This window comes from Notamacropus eugenii, chromosome 2 (genome assembly GCF_028372415.1).
Source record: "Notamacropus eugenii isolate mMacEug1 chromosome 2, mMacEug1.pri_v2, whole genome shotgun sequence".
Classification (NCBI taxonomy): Eukaryota; Metazoa; Chordata; class Mammalia; order Diprotodontia; family Macropodidae; genus Notamacropus; species Notamacropus eugenii.
Window position 1 is genome coordinate 360,257,072 of NC_092873.1, and position 19,811 is coordinate 360,276,882.

General features: G+C 41.8%; 1 protein-coding gene across 1 annotated transcript in view; it reads right to left on the minus strand.

Annotated features, from left to right (window-relative positions):
- The window catches only part of MPP3 (MAGUK p55 scaffold protein 3), a 45,161-nt gene that overhangs the window by 13,759 nt on the left and 11,591 nt on the right, over positions 1-19,811 (minus strand). Inside the window, exons 9-17 of the mRNA XM_072646632.1 lie at positions 19,282-19,356; positions 17,167-17,363; positions 13,186-13,250; positions 11,208-11,228; positions 10,037-10,078; positions 7,671-7,826; positions 7,503-7,583; positions 4,390-4,483; positions 4,011-4,119 (exon numbers count right to left, since the gene is read on the minus strand). Coding sequence (XP_072502733.1) covers positions 4,011-4,119; positions 4,390-4,483; positions 7,503-7,583; positions 7,671-7,826; positions 10,037-10,078; positions 11,208-11,228; positions 13,186-13,250; positions 17,167-17,363; positions 19,282-19,356 — 840 coding nt within the window. The remainder of the gene's footprint in view (positions 1-4,010; positions 4,120-4,389; positions 4,484-7,502; positions 7,584-7,670; positions 7,827-10,036; positions 10,079-11,207; positions 11,229-13,185; positions 13,251-17,166; positions 17,364-19,281; positions 19,357-19,811) is intronic.

Consider the following 19,811-nt stretch of genomic DNA (forward strand, 5'->3'; position numbering starts at 1 on the left):
TCACCAAGTGACAAAATGTCAGTCATTATGGGATCATAGATTAGAGCTAGAAGGGGCCTTGGAAGCCATTTGAGTCCAAGTTCCTCTTTTTACTGATGCACAGAAAGGTTAAGTGTGTGACTTTGTGCAGGTCATTTAGCCTAGTTTTGTGCCTTGGTTTCTTCAAATGTAAAACTGGGATACCAGTAACACCTACTCCACAGGGTAAGATGAGATTATATGTCAAAAGCTTTGCAAATCTTAAAGCACTTTATAAATGCTAGCTACTATTAATTCTGTCCTTTTAAGCACAAATTAACCCTCTCCCTATGCCTCTTCACAGCCCCCAATCAAGAAATCCTTTGATGTTTAGTTTTATTTGTGTACATACTACTGGGATGCTTCACTGTGTTACTGAGTTGACCATGTGTTCTTAAAGTAAAGCACAAGCTTTGGGAGGTACTATCATGCCAGAAAGGCTTTTCGGATGGTCCTGGAGACAACTGTAACTGGACCAGCCCAACTAAGAGAGAGAAGTTCAACATCTGTAGGCTGGACACTTGGAGATAATTCTTTGGCCATGGCAACTCATGGAACAAAAGGAAATATCAAATGGCCCTCGATCCTATACAGGGGTATAAGATGCCACTTATTCTCCAGCAACAGTGACAGAGTGAGGGAAAGAGGGACAGAGTATGCTAAAAAGAATACAGTCATCAGAGCAGTTTTAAATATTCACTTAGCTGCTAATATTTATGGGAAGATGTGAACATGTAGGATGGGACAGGCACAGATGGGAAGAAACACCCACATCGGGAAGATCACAGATTGTCTAGAATATTGGAATATACATGAATATAAACTTTAATAAACTGTAATCCACTAATGTAGGACTTGTCACAAGACCAAAAAGACCAACAAAGTACTATAAAAATGTTAGCTATTATTGCTCTCATCAGTATCATCATCATCATCATCAACCCTGGATGACATTTTGCTCTGTGCTTTTCCAAAAAGACAAGTTTTGCTAAAATCAATCCCTCCAAAAAGGAAAATTACATGTGTTGGAGGGGCTGTGGGAAAACAGGAATATTAATGCACTGTTGGTAGTCCTGTGAATTGGTCTGGACATTCTGGAAAACAATTCAAACCTATGTCCTAAAAGTTACTAAATGGACCTACAGATATCACTACTAGGTCTATGCCTCAAAGAGATCAATAAAAAAAGAAAAGGACCTGTATGTACAAAAATGCTCATAACAGCTTGTTTTGTAGTAGCTAAGAAGTAGAAGCTAAGGGTATGTCCATCAACTGGGGGATGGCTGAACAAATTATGGTATGTGAATATAACAAAAATAACAAAAAAGACAATAGTTTCAGAGAAACCTAGAAAAACATATGAATTGATGCAGTGAAGTAAGCAGAACCAGGAAAAGTTGTGTACAATAACAACAACATGGCGAAAATAAACAACTATGAAAAACGTAAGATCTCTGACCAGGGCATTGACCAACTATGATTCCAGGGGGTCAGTGATGGTACAGGATGCTCTTCATCTCTTGACAGAGGGGTGATGGACTCAAGATGCAAAATATGGTGTGTGTTTCTGGATATGGTTAATGTGAGAATTTGTTTTGTTTAACTGTGCATATTTGTCATAAGGGCTTTGTTTTTCTATTTTTTTAATGGAATTGGTTGGTGAGGGAGAAAATAAATGTGAGTCACCTGAAAACATAATAAATAGATAGATGGATGAACGAATGAATAAAATCCATTAGCATTTATTGAACACCAATAGTATTGGGCTAGGTGCTAGAGACACAAAACCAAAAATTAAATAGTTCCTGCCTTCAAAAAGTTTACAAAAAGGGGTATGAAGATGGGTAAATGAAAGGGTTAAATAAGATTTCCAGGGGACAGGAAGATTTTTAATTTAAGTATGAGAACAAACTGGTGAAACATGTATATAGCTAGTTAGTGATTTCTCTACCAATAATGGTACTTAATATAAATGAATCTTATTTATTCACCAATGCGAAGGGTTTTTCCTTGTAAAAACTTTGGTGGAAAGAGTTAAAATCTATATGTGCTTCATAAGAATAAGAATAATAAAGCTATATGTCTTTACATAGAACCTATAACTTAGATTTTTCATTCATTCTCCCTGCCAGTCCCCTAAAGGACAGATCCTCCTACTTTATCGGCATCCCCAGCTTTATACAATAAACACATCTTGGTAAATTTGCAAAGGAAGGTGAATTCTATTTTCTCATAGGTTCTGTTAGGAAATATATGCATTCCTATGAGAAGGGGGAGGATAGAAAAGAGACTGGGTTAAAATCTTGAAAGATGCTCTCAAGGAAGGGGCAACTATGTTGGCAAACAGATTTAGTAGTGGAGGTTCCACACCAGCCATGCTTCTGAAACACCTTCTGTCTTTCCCTTCTTTTTTCTTTTCCTTCACCCTTTCTGGCCTAGGAGCCATAACTAACCACCTGTGAACCTGGGGCCAGTAACACAGTTGGTCCTCACAAATGGTGCTGGGTGAGGGGATGGGGCAATCACCTGGGGTTTATCTGCCACTGTGCCATCTGGTAGCTTCCTATTTTAATTAATTATACTTGTTTAGTGCTAATTCAGTTGTTTCTTAAAATGCTAGAAAGGACTAGCTTCCAATTTTGGGGGTTCTGGGTATTACTGCTGGGAAAAGCTGGCTGGACTTGGAGTCAGGGGACCCCAGTGCAAATTCTGGCTGTGCCACTTCTTACCTGTGTGACTTTGGATAAGTCACACAATAATACGTAAGCCACGAGGCTTAACTCTTCATGTTGTTGTTTAGTTATGTCTGCTTCTTCATGACCCCATTTGAGGTTTTCTTGGCAAAGATACTGGAGTGGTTTGCCTTTCCTTCTCATTTTACAAATGAGGAAAATGAGGCAAATGGGGTTAAGTGACTTGCTCAGGGTCACACTGCTAATAAATGTCTCAGGTCAGATTTGAACTGAGGAAGACAAGTCTTCCTGACTCTGTTCACTTACCCCCTATTTACCCTAATCCTAGAGGTAACAGAGAGTCATTGGAGCTTATTGAGTAGGGTAGTGACTGGTCAGCCTTGCATTTTGGGAAAATCAATTTTCAGCTGTGTGGAGAAGTATGGACTGCAAACGGGAAAGGCTTGAGGCAGCAAGAGACCAATCAGAGACTACCGTAATAGTACAGGGGCCAGATGATCAAGGCCTGATCTAAGGTAGTGATTATATGAGTAGTGGAAATAGATGTGACTGGTGTGGAGAAAGAAGGGAAAAGATCTGGCAGCTGATTGGATCTGTGGACATGGGGATAGGACAAGCAGCTGAGGAGAACACTTGTGTTGTTGAGGTGACTCAAAAGGCAGTGGTACCCTGCATAATAAGGAAGTTTGGAAGAGGGGTAAGTTTGGAGGGAAAGATAATGGGATCTGGGTCCTGATCTATCCATGCTTACCTTCCTGTGTGAGTCCCTTTGCCCCTTACAAAATAAAAAGGGGGTAGGAGGGATATTACTTACCCATCACTGCCTCAATTGCAGAGCCCACCCTCTCTGGTGTCACAAAGTGATCTAGGGGCAACACTGATGTAGGGAACTCCAACACCTGTGGAGCTGCTGGGTTGGGGGAAGCAGTTAATTTAGGATTTAATTGTCCTAAGCCACCCACACCTGGCTCAGAAGAGTTGGGAGAGTTTCTGTTGCATTAAGAGTATAGGAGGGAAGACTATTGGGGTTAAAGGTGGGATATTGGTGTTGGAGACAAGCCCCTCCATGGCAGAGATGCTGGAATGCAGCCTGTCTTCCCACCCTCTGGCTGGTTCATCACACACCCCCTGGGTGTGTGAATCAGGCCACAGATTCCTAGAGTAATACCATTGCCCCAGTATTAAAGATCACGACCCTAGTTAGCAATTCCTGAACTGCCAAGTCCATAAAACAGGTTTCCATTTTAAAAAAAGATGATGGTAAGAAAAAGTTCTTGCAAAACTAGTCCCATAACTCACTTCTGGCTCCACATCCACCAAACAAACTTTGTTTTGGGCCATAACAGACTGAATTGCCTCCAGGCTGGTACCATAGAGATTTTCTTTGTATTCTCCATGCTCCAGAAATCTAAAACATCAAAGGAGAAAGACATTGACTGCCTGGGATCTCTGACACTCACCAAGAAAACTAAGAAAGTCCATCCAAAATTGACCTCTCTTCTACTCCTCCCTTGGTTCCCTTTCAAGAAATACATTCAAATTGCAGGGAATGTGGTAGTGCTGAACAGCACACACATATACCCACACACAGACACACACAGATACATACAAACACACACATGCATGTGCACATGCACGCACACATATCTATTAGATAAACCTGGTCCCACCAACCTACTTGTTGTGGTGCAAATCAGCCTCAAATGCCTGTTTAGACACAAAATTATATTCCACTCCCTCCTTTTCATGACTCTTCCGGGTCCTGGTTGTATCTAAAACACAAAGTGAGAGATCATGGAGGGAGTTTTAAGAAACCCAGTTCCCTCATCCTTTTCAGAACTTGGAGCAACTCACACCATCCACATAAATATAAATATACAAAATAAAACATTATTAGGGAAATTAATTACGTTGAAATAAAGATCGGATTTTTCTTATTCAAGCTTATGGATCTCCTGAAATCTATCCATGAATCCCTCAGAATTGAGAACCTAGAGCTAGATGGTTTCCAGCAAACTAGCTCTAAAGAAAACTACTATAAAAGTGAGGACTCTTTCCCATTGCCTTTCATTAGTGATGAAGGATATATTTTGTGACTCAAGAAACCTGATTCCTAGATATAACCAAATCACACAACAAAAGAAAATGGTCTAAAGGAGAAAGAGAATAATGGTTGGAATATGGCTTTCTGGGTCTAATTAGAAGCTCCATCTTGCTGGCTGCTTAACCATGGCCTTCTACAATCCTGAGTGCCATATTGAAATAAGATGGGACAACCTCTTAGGTGAGAATACACACAATTTTCATTGGGCCATAATTTCATTAGACCAAAGTTTCACAATTTTGACAAAGGAAGGAAGGAAGGAAGGAAGGAAGGAAGGAAGGAAGGAAGGAAGGAAGGAAGGAAGGAAGAGCTAAATTTTTTATGGTAGGACAAAATTGGAAACAAAGTAGGTGTTGATGAATTGGGGAATGGTTTATCATTTTGTTACATTGTGTGGTGCCATTAAAGGAAAGAGGGCTATATTCAAAGTCAGAGGACCTGAGTTTGAATTCTATCTAAATTCTATCTATCTGAGTGGCCCTGGGTAAGTCACTTAACCTCTCTGGTCCTGTTTCCTAATGAAGAAGTTAGAGGGAAAAGGAAGGGGAAAAGTATTTTTATAGTATCTATTATATGCCAGGCAGGGCAGTGAAGTGTTTCTAAAGCAAAGAAATGTAGGTGATAAAGTTAATTACCATCTTCTGATCACCGTGCCACTCCGGGACCCTGTATTAGAGAGGGCTTATTCATGCCATTAAGAAAAATAGTGGGGGTAACGAAGTGCTGCAATGGATGGAGCACCAGCCCTGGAATCAGGAGAACCTGAATTCAAATCTAGCCTCAGACACTTGACACCTATTAGCTATGTGACCCTGAGCAAGTCATTTAACCCCAATTGCCCTGCAATATATGTGTGTGTGTGTGTGTGTGTGTGTGTATGTGTGTGTATGTCGGTATACATACATATAGTCTGAGTGCACAGAAACCTAGAAATTGTAGTTGGACTCTTAGCTATATACACCCACAGGTCAAGGGTTCCTAAGCTTTTTCAGTCTCCATACCCCTTGGTTTTCAATAAACCTTGCCATACCCCCTATTCAATATGAAAGGAAATCATTTTCTATAGTTTACTATATGTGTATGTACGTATGTATTTATGTATGTGTGTATGTGTTTTGCTATAGGCAAAAATATAGAGCCAACAAGATCGAGCTGTGACTACACCTCCCAGAATTTATTGAGAATCAGCACTTTGGCCAGCAACAGGCCTTTTATCTGGGCCAATATCACACTATTTGTCTGGGGGAAAGTCTAATTCTGGTTGTTGCATTATGCCAGAAAGTTTGCTTTTCAACCAGGTTTAAAGCCCAGCTCTGGCACTTTATTATGTACCTAAAGACAAATCATCTAAACTTTCCAAACTTCAGCTTTCTCATTTGTATACTTGACTCAAAGGGTTCATGGAATGATGCTTTTAGATATGTAGGGGACCACAGATATCATCTCATCCCAGACCCTCATTTTACAGATGAGGAAACTAAAACCCAGGAAAGTTAGGTGATTTGCTCAAGGTCACACAAGTAGTAAGTGTAAGAAACAGGGTTTAAATCCAGATCCTCTGTTTTCAGAGCCATGACTTTTTCAACTGTACCAAGAGTTTGGGAGGGGGAAAGTGCTATGTAAACCCTAAAGCCTTATAAAAATGTGAGCGTGTAAGCTTCTTGCAGACAAGGACTGTATCTTTTTTCTGCCTTTGTTTCTCTAGCTCCTAGTATAGCACTTGACATATAGTAGGTGTTTATTGAATTGAATTCAGTACAGTTCAGTTCAAATGAGTTGAGTTGAACTGAATTGAATTGCTTTTGAGACAAGGAAAGTCGGCAGTATAAGAATACCAAAGTATTAGCCACTGCTCATCTGACTTTAGCATGGAAGTGACTTCAATGGGTACCTAGTCCACTTCCTCTCTGAGAAGGAATCCTCACTAGAACACATCCAACAAGGGTTCATCTATCCTTTGCTCAAAGGTTGCCAATGAGGAATAGCCCACCACTTTCCAAGGCAGCCCATTCTACCATTAGCTCCAATTGTGAGGAAGCATCTTCCAAGAGTAACCCCAAATTTGCCTCTATGAAACTTCCACATATTACTGCTCTGGAGTCATGTAGAACAAAGCTAATTTCTATTTAAGCATGAGTCAGGTACTTAGAAAAGATTATCATGTGCTCCCCAAGCCTTCTCTTCCTCAGGCTAAACATCCCCAGTTCCTTTGACTGATCCTTACATGGTATAGACTGGAGGTCATCCTGGTAACTCTCCTCTGGTCACTCTCTAATTTGTCACCGTTCTTTCTTAAATGTGTTATGCAGAATTGAATACAATATTCCCAGTACTGATTCCAATGGAGTTTGTACTCCACTAAACAGCTTTGTTAAGACTATCCTCTGAAGAGGATGTCTACTCAGTTTAAGTATGTGGGGGAAGGTCTAAGAATGTTCTTGCTAATACAGGAACTCCCTTCCTTCAACATCCCTGACAGTCTTCCAGCTTCTGCTTGAGATAACTCAGCACTTACAACAGCTCCCTGCATATACAATGTTTTCTGTGGATCATCTGGAATTGTCATAATTCAGATTGAACCTGACTTTGGTGTCTACTGTCACTCAGAAAATATGTAAAGTAGGTGACAACCAAGCAAGGCCGACCAGAACCCACAATAGAGAAGAAACCCACAAATACTCTCTTACGTGGGACAGCAACGCCATATTGCTGGGGATTCTCAGCCACCACCCTCTGTTTTAGCTCATTCAGCCTGGCACCAACAGAACCTGCGGAAAATGTACACAACGTTAACAAGAGGCTCAGTCCCCTCTCTCAAATCTCAGTGGTCCTGTCCCCTAAAGGGAATTACTCACCAATTAGGACAACCAGTCGATGCCTCTCCCCAGGCTGATGCTGGTACTTTGTCACTTCTTCATATGTCAGGAGCTCAGGAGGCTCTGGCACCTTGCCTTCATTTTGGCTGCTAGGTCTCTCTTTTCGGCTCAACCTGAAACTTCTCCGGAGCCCAGCTGAGGAGTGAGAAGAGAGTATTACACTCTGGGTCCAGCCCAGAGGGAATTCTCCTAGCCAGCATCCTTCAGCCTTCCCTCTTAGGGCATGAAATATCTTGCTAAAGTATGGATGTGAGTGGAAAGACCCCAAAGAGAATATTTCCCACTGGATGGAACCATCCCAATCTCTTCCCTCAAAAAGAAAATGGGAGTTTCTGTAGTCACTTAAAAACCTCATTCTTCTAACTTAGCTCCTCTTCCTCAGCAGTCCTGGAGGAAGTCATTCAATTGTGCTGGCTGTCCACCATATATTTTTGCTATCCTATCTCACTGCTGCAAGAAAATTCTTTTATTCTTCCCTAATTTTATCACTAATACATTCCCTACAGAAGTGGTTCTAAACCTTCCCTTCTTTCCTCAAGCCTCGTATATCAGCTCCTCCCCATTCCCTCTTAGCTGAGGATCTCCGCTTATGCTTGACTCCTCAATCTCCCTCACACCCCATATCCAATCAGTTGCCAAGTATTGTTGATTCTGCTTCCACAGTTTCTTTCACAGCTGTCCTCCTCTCTGCTCACATAGCTCAGCAATCCTGTTCAGGTCCTTATCATCTTGTTCTAGATGATTGCGATGTCCTAGTCTCCAGACTTCACATTACTCTCCTCTCCAAAAAATTCTCCATAGAACCATCAAGACAATGATCACCTATATTTCCAGAGCAGAGGTCTGGCCATGTCATTCCCTGGCTCAGAAACCTCCAGTGCCTCCTTATTTTATTTTTTCCCATAGGGTAAGTACAGAATCTTTTGTTTAGTATTTAAAGCCCTTTACAATCTGGCTCCAGCTAGACTGCCTATGCCTTGCTCCCCTTCACATACAGGAAATTCCATCTCTTGCTCTGAACCTTCTCACAGGCCCCTATCCCTAAAATACACACCTCCTCACTTCCACCTCTTAAAGCCTTGGTTTCTTTCAAAGCACAGCTCCAACACCACCTCCCACAAGATACATTCACTAGTGCCTCCTACCCAGGTTTAATTACCTTGTGCTGACATTATACATATTTTGTATTAATTTAAATGAGCATATGCTGTTTCCAAAGCATACAAACTCCTTGAGGAGAGGTGTTTTTCCTTTCTACTTTATCTCCAGTGCCTACCACAGTGGCTGGCACATGGTGGGCACTTAAAAATGTGTGTTGATTGATTGCCCCTCTTACACCCACAGGGTCTGGGTCTGAGATCACAGGGACCTCAGAAGCCAGCAGGCCTGGAGGCTCTTCACCTTTTTTGTGTGTAATGGACTCCCGTGGCACTCCAGCAAAGCCCTTGAAGTCCTTTTCAAAATTTAATAATTAAATTTTTAATAATTCAAGAAAATGCTAAATTTTAATTAGAAGATGTTGAAAATAAAGATGTAAATTTTTCCCACTGGAGTTCATGGACTCCCTAAAATCCATCTATGGACCCCAGGTTAGGAACCCCTAGTTTAATGACTTTCTATGAAGGGAAATCTACAACCTCCCAAGGCAGCCCAATCTACCTCTGCATAGCTCTAACTGCTAGGACATTTTTCCTTAATCTCCAACCTACATTTATTTGTCTCTTTGCATCTCCCACCCAATGCCTCCTAGTTCTGCTCCTTAGGCCAAGCCCACCAAGTCTAATCTTCTTCCCAGTAACAGCCCCTCCAATTCTTTAAGACAACTACCATGCATCAGCTTGATTTTTCTCTGCTCCAAACTAACTTAACACCTCCCCACCCCATTCTAATTCCCTCAAGAAAAATTCCGGAATGGGGAACTTGTGGCCTAGAGACCACACGTGGCCCTCTAGGCCCTCAAGTGTGGCTCTTTGACTGAATCCAGATTTCACAGAACAAATCCCCTGGATGAAAGGATTTGTTCTGTAAAACTTGGACTTAGTCAAAAGGCCACACCCAAGGACCTAGAAGGCCCCATGTGGCCTCAAGGCCATGGGTTCCCCACCCATTCTAGATGATTCCTGGAAAAAGCCCAGGAGAGTTAGAGTCTGGAGCAGATGGGATGGAAGGAACCTTTACAACTTCCTTCTCTGGGGTGATAGAGAAAGGAATGGAGGCAGGGCTTCACAGACCCATGTGGAATCTGAAGCCACTTCAGGTGGCCCTGTTTCTGCTTCCCTTTTGGACATGTCTGTATGAGGCACTGCCTATATCTGGGTCCTGGGCAAGAGACAAGGGGTCCTCACCAATGTAATGTCCATTGAAGTAACCCTCGCAGTCACAGTTCTCTGTAAATCAAAGAGAGAAAAAGTACAGGGAAATGAGATCCAGGGACAGGAAGGGACTTGCCTCCCTGCAGTGAGAGGGACAAACTCATGTCCCAGAAGGGGCTATAGGGGCTGAAAGCTGGGCAACAAGGAAATCACTCCAACTCTGCTCATTTGCACAGGACCTGAGGGAAATTACACAAGGTCCTCTGACTGATGACCCAGAAGGCAGAAATCTTGCTGGGCTGGCAGCCTGAACTGCTTTCATGTGACTGTGGGAACCTGTTGATAATCTGGCTTTAGCTTCCAAACTGCATTTCTATATAGATTATCCCAAAAGCTTTAATAGCTTAATGCTATGCTAAGGCTTTGGGGACAACCCATATTTCAGCAGGTCAACAGTGGCCAGCCCACTCCCCTACCTGAGCTAGAGAACACTTTCTTAGTCTTCCTCAGTTGGCAGAATCAAGGATTCAAGTCAGCTTCAAGGGAGAATTTTAATACAAAGGGGATATACAACATTTCCATCCAACACTCCTTCTTGTCCTCTCCCAATTATCCAAGGGAACACTCAGGACACTTGGGAGGTAGGGCAATGGAATAGGAGGGACACCAATGCATTTAGATAGGCTGAGGCAATCTTCAGCTTGCTAGGAAATCAGAGGGGCTTCCAGAGGCAAAGGATCTAGAGCTGGCAGGTGCCTAAAAAAATCATGTAGTCTAAATCTCTATTTTACAAGTGAGGAAACTGAGGCCCAGAAAGATGAAGCAAGTTGCCTATGAGTTAAAAGCAGACTCAGGATTTGAACCCAAATCTTTTGACTCCAAATTCTGGGGCATATTCTAGTATGCTGTTTTATTCCTCATCTCCCCCAGCCCTCTTATTTTATAAATGAGGGAAGTAAGGCCCTGAAAGATGGAGTAACTTGTCTGAAATCACACACGCAGCAGAACCCAGAGCCAGACATGAATCCAGCGAAGCTATTTCTCCAGAGAAAGATGTGTGAACAACGGAAGAGAATACACAGCAAGCTGTGTTGGGCTTTTTTTAATGCCACATAATTTGTCAACAGCTGTCAGACATTTGAGGGGAACATAGAGGAGGACAGAGGCTAGCTCTCCTCTACACCAAAACAAATGCAGAACCTACCTTTATCACAAGACTGATCATCTTCCGTTTGCACAAAAGACAGATAAAGCAGAGTTAGAAGACAGAAATGTGGGCAAGACAGCCCATCGCTGAGGGGCATCAGCATCCTTGGGTGTCTAAGGCACTCTCCATATGTCCCCTTTTCCTCTGCCCCAGCAAACCAGTGACCTGAACTGAAATGGATTATTAAACCCAGCAGCCTTGGTTTAATTAGTTTCTCTGTGTTTGGCTCATTAAAAGCCCAGAGGAAACCAGCTTCATTACATGCATCTTAAGCAGCCTGATAGAAGCTAATTTATTCATGGACACCTTTTGTTCATCTGTACTTTCCTGGGGACAGCTTTTAACCAGGGACACTTTGCTATTGGCTTTAAGGTTTGCCTTAAAAAACAGCCAAAAACTTGAAGATCTGCTCTTTGGTGGCCACAGAAGGGGAGGAGATCCCATTGCCTACTTTCTGAGGGACTGGAATTACTTCTGACCTCAGAGAACCTGTTTGTATTCTGAACTCTCCACCAATTCAGATGCCAGCAGGTCAGAAACAAGAGACAGAAAAGTAGGTATGTTTGCCACAGAGCATCTGAGGATCACACCAGCCCATCCCCAGCACCCAGGGAGCCTTCAATAGCCAGGAAAATGTTCATTCAAGGGTGGAAGAAGACAGTAAAATACCCCTCCTTTTTTACTTTCCCCTCTCAACTAGGTCAGCTGGTGTACAATGGATAGAGCATTGGAGTCAGGAATACCTAAGTTCAAATTCAGCTTTACACACTTCCTAGGTGTGAGGCCCTAGGGAAGTCCCTTAAGCTCTGCCTCAGTTTCTTCAACTGTAAAGTGGGGATAATAATAGCAGCTACATCCCAGGGCTGTTGTGAAGATCCAATGAAATAGAATTTATAAAGCACAGAGTTGCTCGCTCCTTTCTTCCCTTTGTTAACTCTAACCTGGGGACCCTTATACTGCCATGTTTCGATTCTATTGTAAATTATTCCCTTTTTCTCTCCCTTCCAATCCTTTCATGATCTTCCCACCAAAAACCTCATGATAAGACAGCCAGGAAGCCTGAGGTCATCCAATCATAGAATGTTAGAATGAGAAGGGACCTTAAAGCCCATCTCATCCCATCCTATGATTATACAATGATGATGATGATGATGACGATGATAGCATTTATGCAGCACTTCAAGGCTTATAAAGCTCTTTAAAATTATCATCTCATTTTATCCTCACAACAACACTGAGAGTTGGGTGCCATTATTATCTCCATTCTGAAGAAACTGAGGCAGACAGAGATGAAGTGATATGCCCAGGGTCACACAGCTAGTAAGTATCTGAGGTGGTGCTTGAACTCAGGTCTTCCAGACTCCAGGTCTAGCCCTCTATCCACTTTACCACTGGGAAGAGAAGTGCCTAAGTTTACAAAGTTAGCTAATGAGTGAATAACCAAGACCAGCCCCCACATCTCCTAACCCCCAATCCACTGCTTTTCCCACTGTGTGAAAGTTGGGATGGAGGATTTATTATCCACTTCCTGCTTTCTCCTTCAGTTTAGATACTAACTCATATTTACAAAAGCACTTTCCCCATAACAACCTCATGAAGGAGGCCATGTAAGTACCATCAAGCCCATTTTAGAGATGAGAAAATTGAGACTCAGAGAGATAACATGACTTTCCCACGGTCACAAAGCCAAGCAGTGCCAGAGTTGGCATTTGTACACTCACCCATTATAGTGTAAGTTCATAGGGAATAAAGATCATTTCATTCTTTGTACATATATCCCTAGTCAGTGTCATCGTTCCTGACAAATAGTAGGTGCTTTGGAAATACTTGTTGATTGATCCAGTTGATGGAACAAATTGCTTAATTCTTTCCATTTCAACATGTTGGGTTCCCTCCCTCTGGACCTAAACCCCAAGTGTCTTCTCCTAGGGCAGAAGCATTCTGTGGTGAAATTCTCCCTGCAAACCCAACTTACACAATGGCTTTTTGATGCTCCTGGGGCTCTGCAAGGTACCCATGGCTCTCCTGTAGGTCAAGCGCCTGTAGAAGGATGCAAAGGGTTATCTGGGATTGAGGGACTGGTGGAAAGAGAGGCCATAAGGGACTGAAGACCAGGTGGCAAACACCTGATACATGCATTTGTAGTGGAGTGAACTCTAAGTGACCTTCCTTAGACCATCAAGAGAGATTTTTCAAGGGAATTGGTTGGAATATTGATAGAGGCAGAGCAGAGAGAATTCAGACTTGGACCAAGTGTTCCTTATGCAGCCTATTACTTGGGAATCCTATCCTAGCTGAGTGTTCCAAGAAAAGGAGGCCAAGGAATATGCCTATTCATCAGGAAAATTTCCACACACCCTACAAAAGAATCAGCTATATATTTAAGTTCTTACATCTCCAAAATAATAATATTAATAATTCTTTGGCTAATTTAATTAATGTTTAATTAATACAATTAATAACTTTAACATTCATAGCTCTTTAAGATTTGTAAAGCATTTAACAAATATTATCTCATTTGAACATCATTTGGTGTTCTTGTCCTTGTGGCTGTTACCATTTTGAGACTGGGTCTCCTTATTTTGTCCTGGCTAGAGTGCAGCAACCATCCACAGGCCCCACTACTGATCCTCTTGGAAGTTTTGACATGTTCCTATTGTAACCTGGCTCAGCTCCCTCCTCCTTAGGCAGCCCGATGGCCCTCTGTTTTGTTTTGTTTTGTTTTGGGGGGGGGGGGGGAACCATATTAGTGGAAGCATTAGTTCCTACCCCTGATCAGCTTCAGTCCTACTGTACCTCAGAATTATGGCCAGCTAGGTGGTGCAGTGAATAGAGCACCAGTGCAGGAGTCTGGAGGACCTGAGTTCAAATCTCACCTCAGACACTTGACACTCACTAGCTGTGTGACCTTGGGCAAGTCACTTAACCCCAATTGCCTCATCCTGGGCCATCTCCAGCCATTCTGATGAATATCTGGTCACTGGATTCAGATGGCTGGAGGAGAAGTGAGGCTGGTGACCTGCACAACCCTCCCTCACTCAAAACAAAGCCAAGTGCAAGTTATGTCATTATTTCTCTGATGGCATCAAAGGACAAACACACACCTAGAACTCTACATTCAAATGACCAAGAGGATCAGTCTCCCCATCATCAGGAATTACAAACCAGTGCCACCAAATGCCAGTCACTATGCCCTGAGGTGGATGCTGTTATTATCCCCATTTTACAGATAAGGATATTGAGGCTCAGGGAGGTTAAGTGACTTGCCCAGGGTCACAATGCTAAGTGTCTAAGGATGCAAACTCTGGTCCTCCTGATCTCACGTCCAGCACTCTATCTACTGCCCCATATGCAGTAGATAATAATAATTAATAATAACTAAGATTTAAATAGGACTCACTGTTTGCAAAGCACTGTGCTAAGCACTTTATATATATTATTTCATTTGGTCTTCACAACAATCCTGGGAAATAGGTGCTATTATTATCCTCATTTTACAAATGAGGAAACTAAAGTGAATACAGATTAAGTGGCTCACGCAGCTAGGAAGCAGCTACAATTAATTAAATAAAGCATTGGCTAGGATAGCTAGAACGGACTTTAAGAGACTATCTTGGCTAACCTGCTCATTTTACAGAGGGGGATTATTGAGGTCCAGAAAGAGGAAGTGATCATAGCATACGTAATAAATATCAAAAAAACAACTGCTGGATTGGTGCAGTAGATAGAGCACCAGCCCTGAAGTCAGGAGGACCTGAGTTCAAAGTCAGCATCAGACACTAGCTGTGTGACCCTGGGTAAGTCACTTAACCCTGATCATCTCTTTAAAAAAAAAAGCAACTGCTGGTCAGAAGAACACAATTGATCACTTCCATATCCCTAGAATATTCTTGAAAACAGTGTGTCTGGCATCCAAGGATCTGCTTAGTTAAATTCAGAGAACATCTTATTAAATTCGAGGAGGGTCATAACCTTATGATATCAGGGATCTCTGAAGCATCAAAGGGAAAAATCTCTTAGTCTTTAGAACTAGAAGGGAGCTTAGAGGTCATCTGGACCAACCACCTCACCCTTTTGTTGAGTTATGCAATCAGGTCCAATTCATCATTACCCCATAGACCATGGCATGCCAATACTGTCCATGGGCTTTTTTTTTTGGCAAGGATACTGGTGTGGTTTGCCATTTTCTTCTGCAGTGAGTTAAGGCCAACAGTGACTTGCCCAGGGTCACACAGCTATTAAGTTTCTAGGGCCAGATTTGAACTTCCTGACTCCAGGTCCAGTGCTCTAACATAGGTCCACTGAGTGACCTAGTTGCCTGCCAACCATCTCACACTATGTAGGAATAAACTTTGATTAACAACTAGAGCCAAATCTTTGGCTATCTTGTCCAAGCCTAAGGGAACTCAAAGGGAAGATCCCATAATCCCCACACTTCCCACCATATAATAGAATATGAGTTCTGAGAAGGGAGGAGGGTTGTTTTCCTTTCTTTCTTTTTCTTTCTTTCTTTCTTCTTCTTTTCCTTCTTCTTCTTCATCTTCTTTTCCTTCTTCATCTTCTTCAACTTCATCATCTTCATTATCTTCTTCTCTTTTTTCTTCTCCTCCTCCTCCTTTTCCTTCTTCCCCTTCTCCTTCTTCTTCATCTTCTTCTTCACCTTCATCATCATCATCTTCTCCTCCTCCTCCTTCTTTTTCTTCTTCTTCTTTCCCCATTGCCCAGCACAGTGCCTTACACACAAGGGTTCAGGATTTTTTGTTTTTGTTTGTTTCTTGCTTTTGTCCTGACCTATGATTTCATCATAGTAGGGAATCTCCTTATGTGGAAAATCACTCCAACAATGCAGATGGCCAATTTCTCCATAATTTACAGTTTTAGAGAGTCCTCTGGGGCACTTCAAAGTCAAGAGACTTGCCCAGGGTCACACAACTAAAATACATCAGAGGCAGGGCTTGAAGCCAAGTCTTTATAACTTCATGGCCCTAACTACTAAGCTGCGTTGCCTCTCATTGACCCACTCTGGGGGTTACCCCTGCCTTAGAGCTGCCCATAGTAGGCAGTTAATAAACATTTTAAGGACTGGAATAGTAATAGCTGACATTTATATAGCCCATTAAGTCATATACATATTTATATGTATAAATACATGTGTATATTTATATGTGTGTATTGTATATAGGTGTGTTTATATATGTACATATGTGCATATATGCATATGTATTTATATATACTGTGCATGTGTATATGTGCATGTATATATGTGTGTATATGTGTACCTTGGGTGTATATATATGTTTACATGTGTATTGCATATATCAGTATGTTATTACATTGTACATGTGTTTATGTGTGTTTGTGCATATATATGTGTATAGATATGTATTTATATATGTACTTGTGTATGTGTATATATGTGCATTTATATATGTACGTATGTGTGTATGTATATGTGTGTACATATGCAGATATCTCTCTATACGTACACACATGTGTGCATATACATTTCACTTAACTAACCAGCCAACAAGCCTTTTTATTTAGCATTTACTATGTTCCAGCAACTGTGCCAGGAGCCAAGGATACAATGACAAAGAGGACAGATGAAACATTTCCTGCCTTCAAAGAGCATCCATACCTTCAGAGTAGACAATGCATGTACATGACAACATATACACAACGTATACAAAATGAATACCAAGTAATGGGGAAGGGGAAGGGTACCAAAGACATCATTTCCTCCATTTCCTCCACAGAAGAAGAAGCTGGAGCTCAGAACCTTTAAGTGACTTGTCAATGTTCTGATACTTCCACAGGCAGTACGTATCAGGGGCAGGATTTAAACTCGGGTCTTTCTGAGGCTAAACCTCGTATTTTTTCCTTTCCTCAGTGCCATAGTGACAACCTCCCTCCCCCAGCTCTGCTGAATACCAGACAACTGACAAGACAGACCCACCTTTCTTGAAATTGCTTGGAGGGAATGAGGCCGGCTCGGAGGTTGGTGTCCCCCACTCGCTTTGCCTGCCACCACGTGGGGTCATCTTGGCTCACCACTTCAAGGATGTGCCTCCTCTGAAAGGGCAGCCCTGCCTCCTGACAGGGGATGGCTTTGTCCTCCCTGGGGTTGTACTGGAAGAGAGCCCTCATAAATACCTGAGGAAACAGAAGAGTTTTGGCATGAGACTTCCAGACCCATCTGCCAAGGGGAACCTCCTTCACAGACAAGAGGAAGCTGGCAGGGCAGGGGAGAGAAGAAGGAGGAAGACACAATTACCTGGATGATCAACTTTGAAAAATATCAACATCTACATAATCTGTTGTGTAAATGATTTATTTGGTTTTATTGGCCTATATAGACCTAGTCCAGCTCTAAGCTTGCAATCTCAAGTCTATGATAACAGAGCAACACTCTTGGATAAGACAGTAATGGAAGGAGCTAGGGAATCCTCGAGGCAAGGTGATTACTGCCCTGTCATCATTATCATTCTGGTTTTTTGTTTTGTTTTGTTTTTAATGACTGGACTCCTGAGATCTACATAACAATTTCACTGGAAGCAATATTTTCTAGTCTTGAAAAATATGCATATGTTCCAGCTAAAGGTCAAACTGTAATTAATGCTCACTGTAAGAGACAAAGGTTTAGCTTTGAGAATAAAAAATTAAGCAGAAACACAAATGTGTAAATTTGCCAATTGGTCTTTCTTCTCTTGTGGGCATCAGCTATGGTTCAGGTAAATTCCATCAACAATCAGAAAATTAAAGAGCATATGCCAACATAAACATCAGTTCACTTTCTTTTAAGCAATTCTCATTAAGGGTTTTCAGAATACCAAAAAGGGTATTTTTAAAAGGCAATTACTAGTTATGAAAGCAAACGAATAATCAGAGGCACAAATGATCACTTTGTCAGGTTCAAAGACTATTTCTGATGTACCAACAGCCAGCAAAGAAAAGAGAATTCAGTTGTTCCGCTGTGTCCAACTTTCCATGACTCATCTGGGGTTTTCTTGGCGAAGATACTGGAGTAGTTTGCCATTTCCTCCTCTCCAGCCCCTTTGACGAATGAGGAAATCGAGGCAAACAGGGTTAAGTGACTTGCCTAGAGTCCCATAGCTAGTGGTTTGCCATTTCCTTCCCCAGTTCATTTCACAGATGAGGAAAATGAGTCAATTGGGGTTAAGTGCCTTGACCAGGATCACATAACTGGTAAGTGTCTAAGGTTAGATTTGAACTGAGAAAAAGAAGTCTTCCCAATTCCAGGCCCAGAGCTCTATCTACTGCACCACCTCACTATACCAAGCTACCAGTTAAATAAACAAATAAAAAATATCAATAACTGTAATATACCCATTTCTTAGTTGTTAATAATAACTATTATTGTTATAGCTAGCATTTATGGAGAAAGCACTTAAAGGTTTGTAAGGTACTTGACATACATTATATCACAACAAGTGACACAGATGCTATTATCATCCCTATTTTACAGATGGGAAAATGGCGATTGAGATAAATTAAGTGGCTTTCTCAGGGTCACACAGGAAGTAGGCCTCAGAAGCAGAATTTGAAATGCCTCCTAGGTCTTCTGGAATCTATCTCCAACACTCCATCCCCAACACCATCTAGCTGCCTGACTGAAGACGGACATTAGTCATTTGACGTACAACATTTTAGCAGCTCTGTCCTGTCTTATCTCAACCCTCCTATGCTGTGGCTGGTCTCAGATTCTAATGTGATATGATCTCTTACTACTCATTCTCCTAGGTAGAGATCCTGAGAGAGAACGAAATGAAATTGCATACTTTGTTTCCAAATGAAGATCTCATTTACCTCAGTGGCAAAGAGTGACCCCTCAGGTGGCAAAATCAAGTCATCTTGTGTGATATGCCAACCAGTAGGGACATGGGTTAGACATGGAGAACATCCTGACTGTAACAGTAACAGAGATATTAGAACATGCTACTAAGAAAGAAAAGGGTCAGTTAGCTCAGCATCTCTCTCACTTCATCTGTTATTTGTTAGAAAGACATTTCACCCCCAACCCTTACCCCCTATCTCAACGAAGAGCCCATACCTTGCTGTCTTTTAATCGATCTTCTTCTTTGACAGCCGGGATGATTTTTAAAGTGATGGATCCTTGGGATTGGGCCTGAAAGGCAGAGAAGATGGAAAGAGTTGTCTTCCTAAATGGAGTTCAATTTTTTTTCCATTTCTAAAAAACTCACCTTGAAAAAGTAAAGAAGTCCGATGGCTCAGGAAATAGCTAAACATAGGAATGTGATAGAATATTCCTTGCCATCCTGAACAGCAAACAGGAAAAATTTGGAGAACTATGGGAAGACTGACATGAACTGATGAAAAGTGAAGTGAGCACAAATCGGGAAAAACAATATATACAGTGACCACAACAAACGAAAAGAAAGAAAAGATCCAGGAAAGAAAGTCATTCACTGTGGCTTGATGGTCCCTCTTAGCTAAGGAAAAGATATGAAGATGTGCATCTCCCTCCTTCTAGGGAGCACAGGGCATAGACTGCTAGACTTGGAGCCAAGAAGATCTGAATTCAAATCCAGACTCAGATATTTACTAATTGGGTGACCTTGG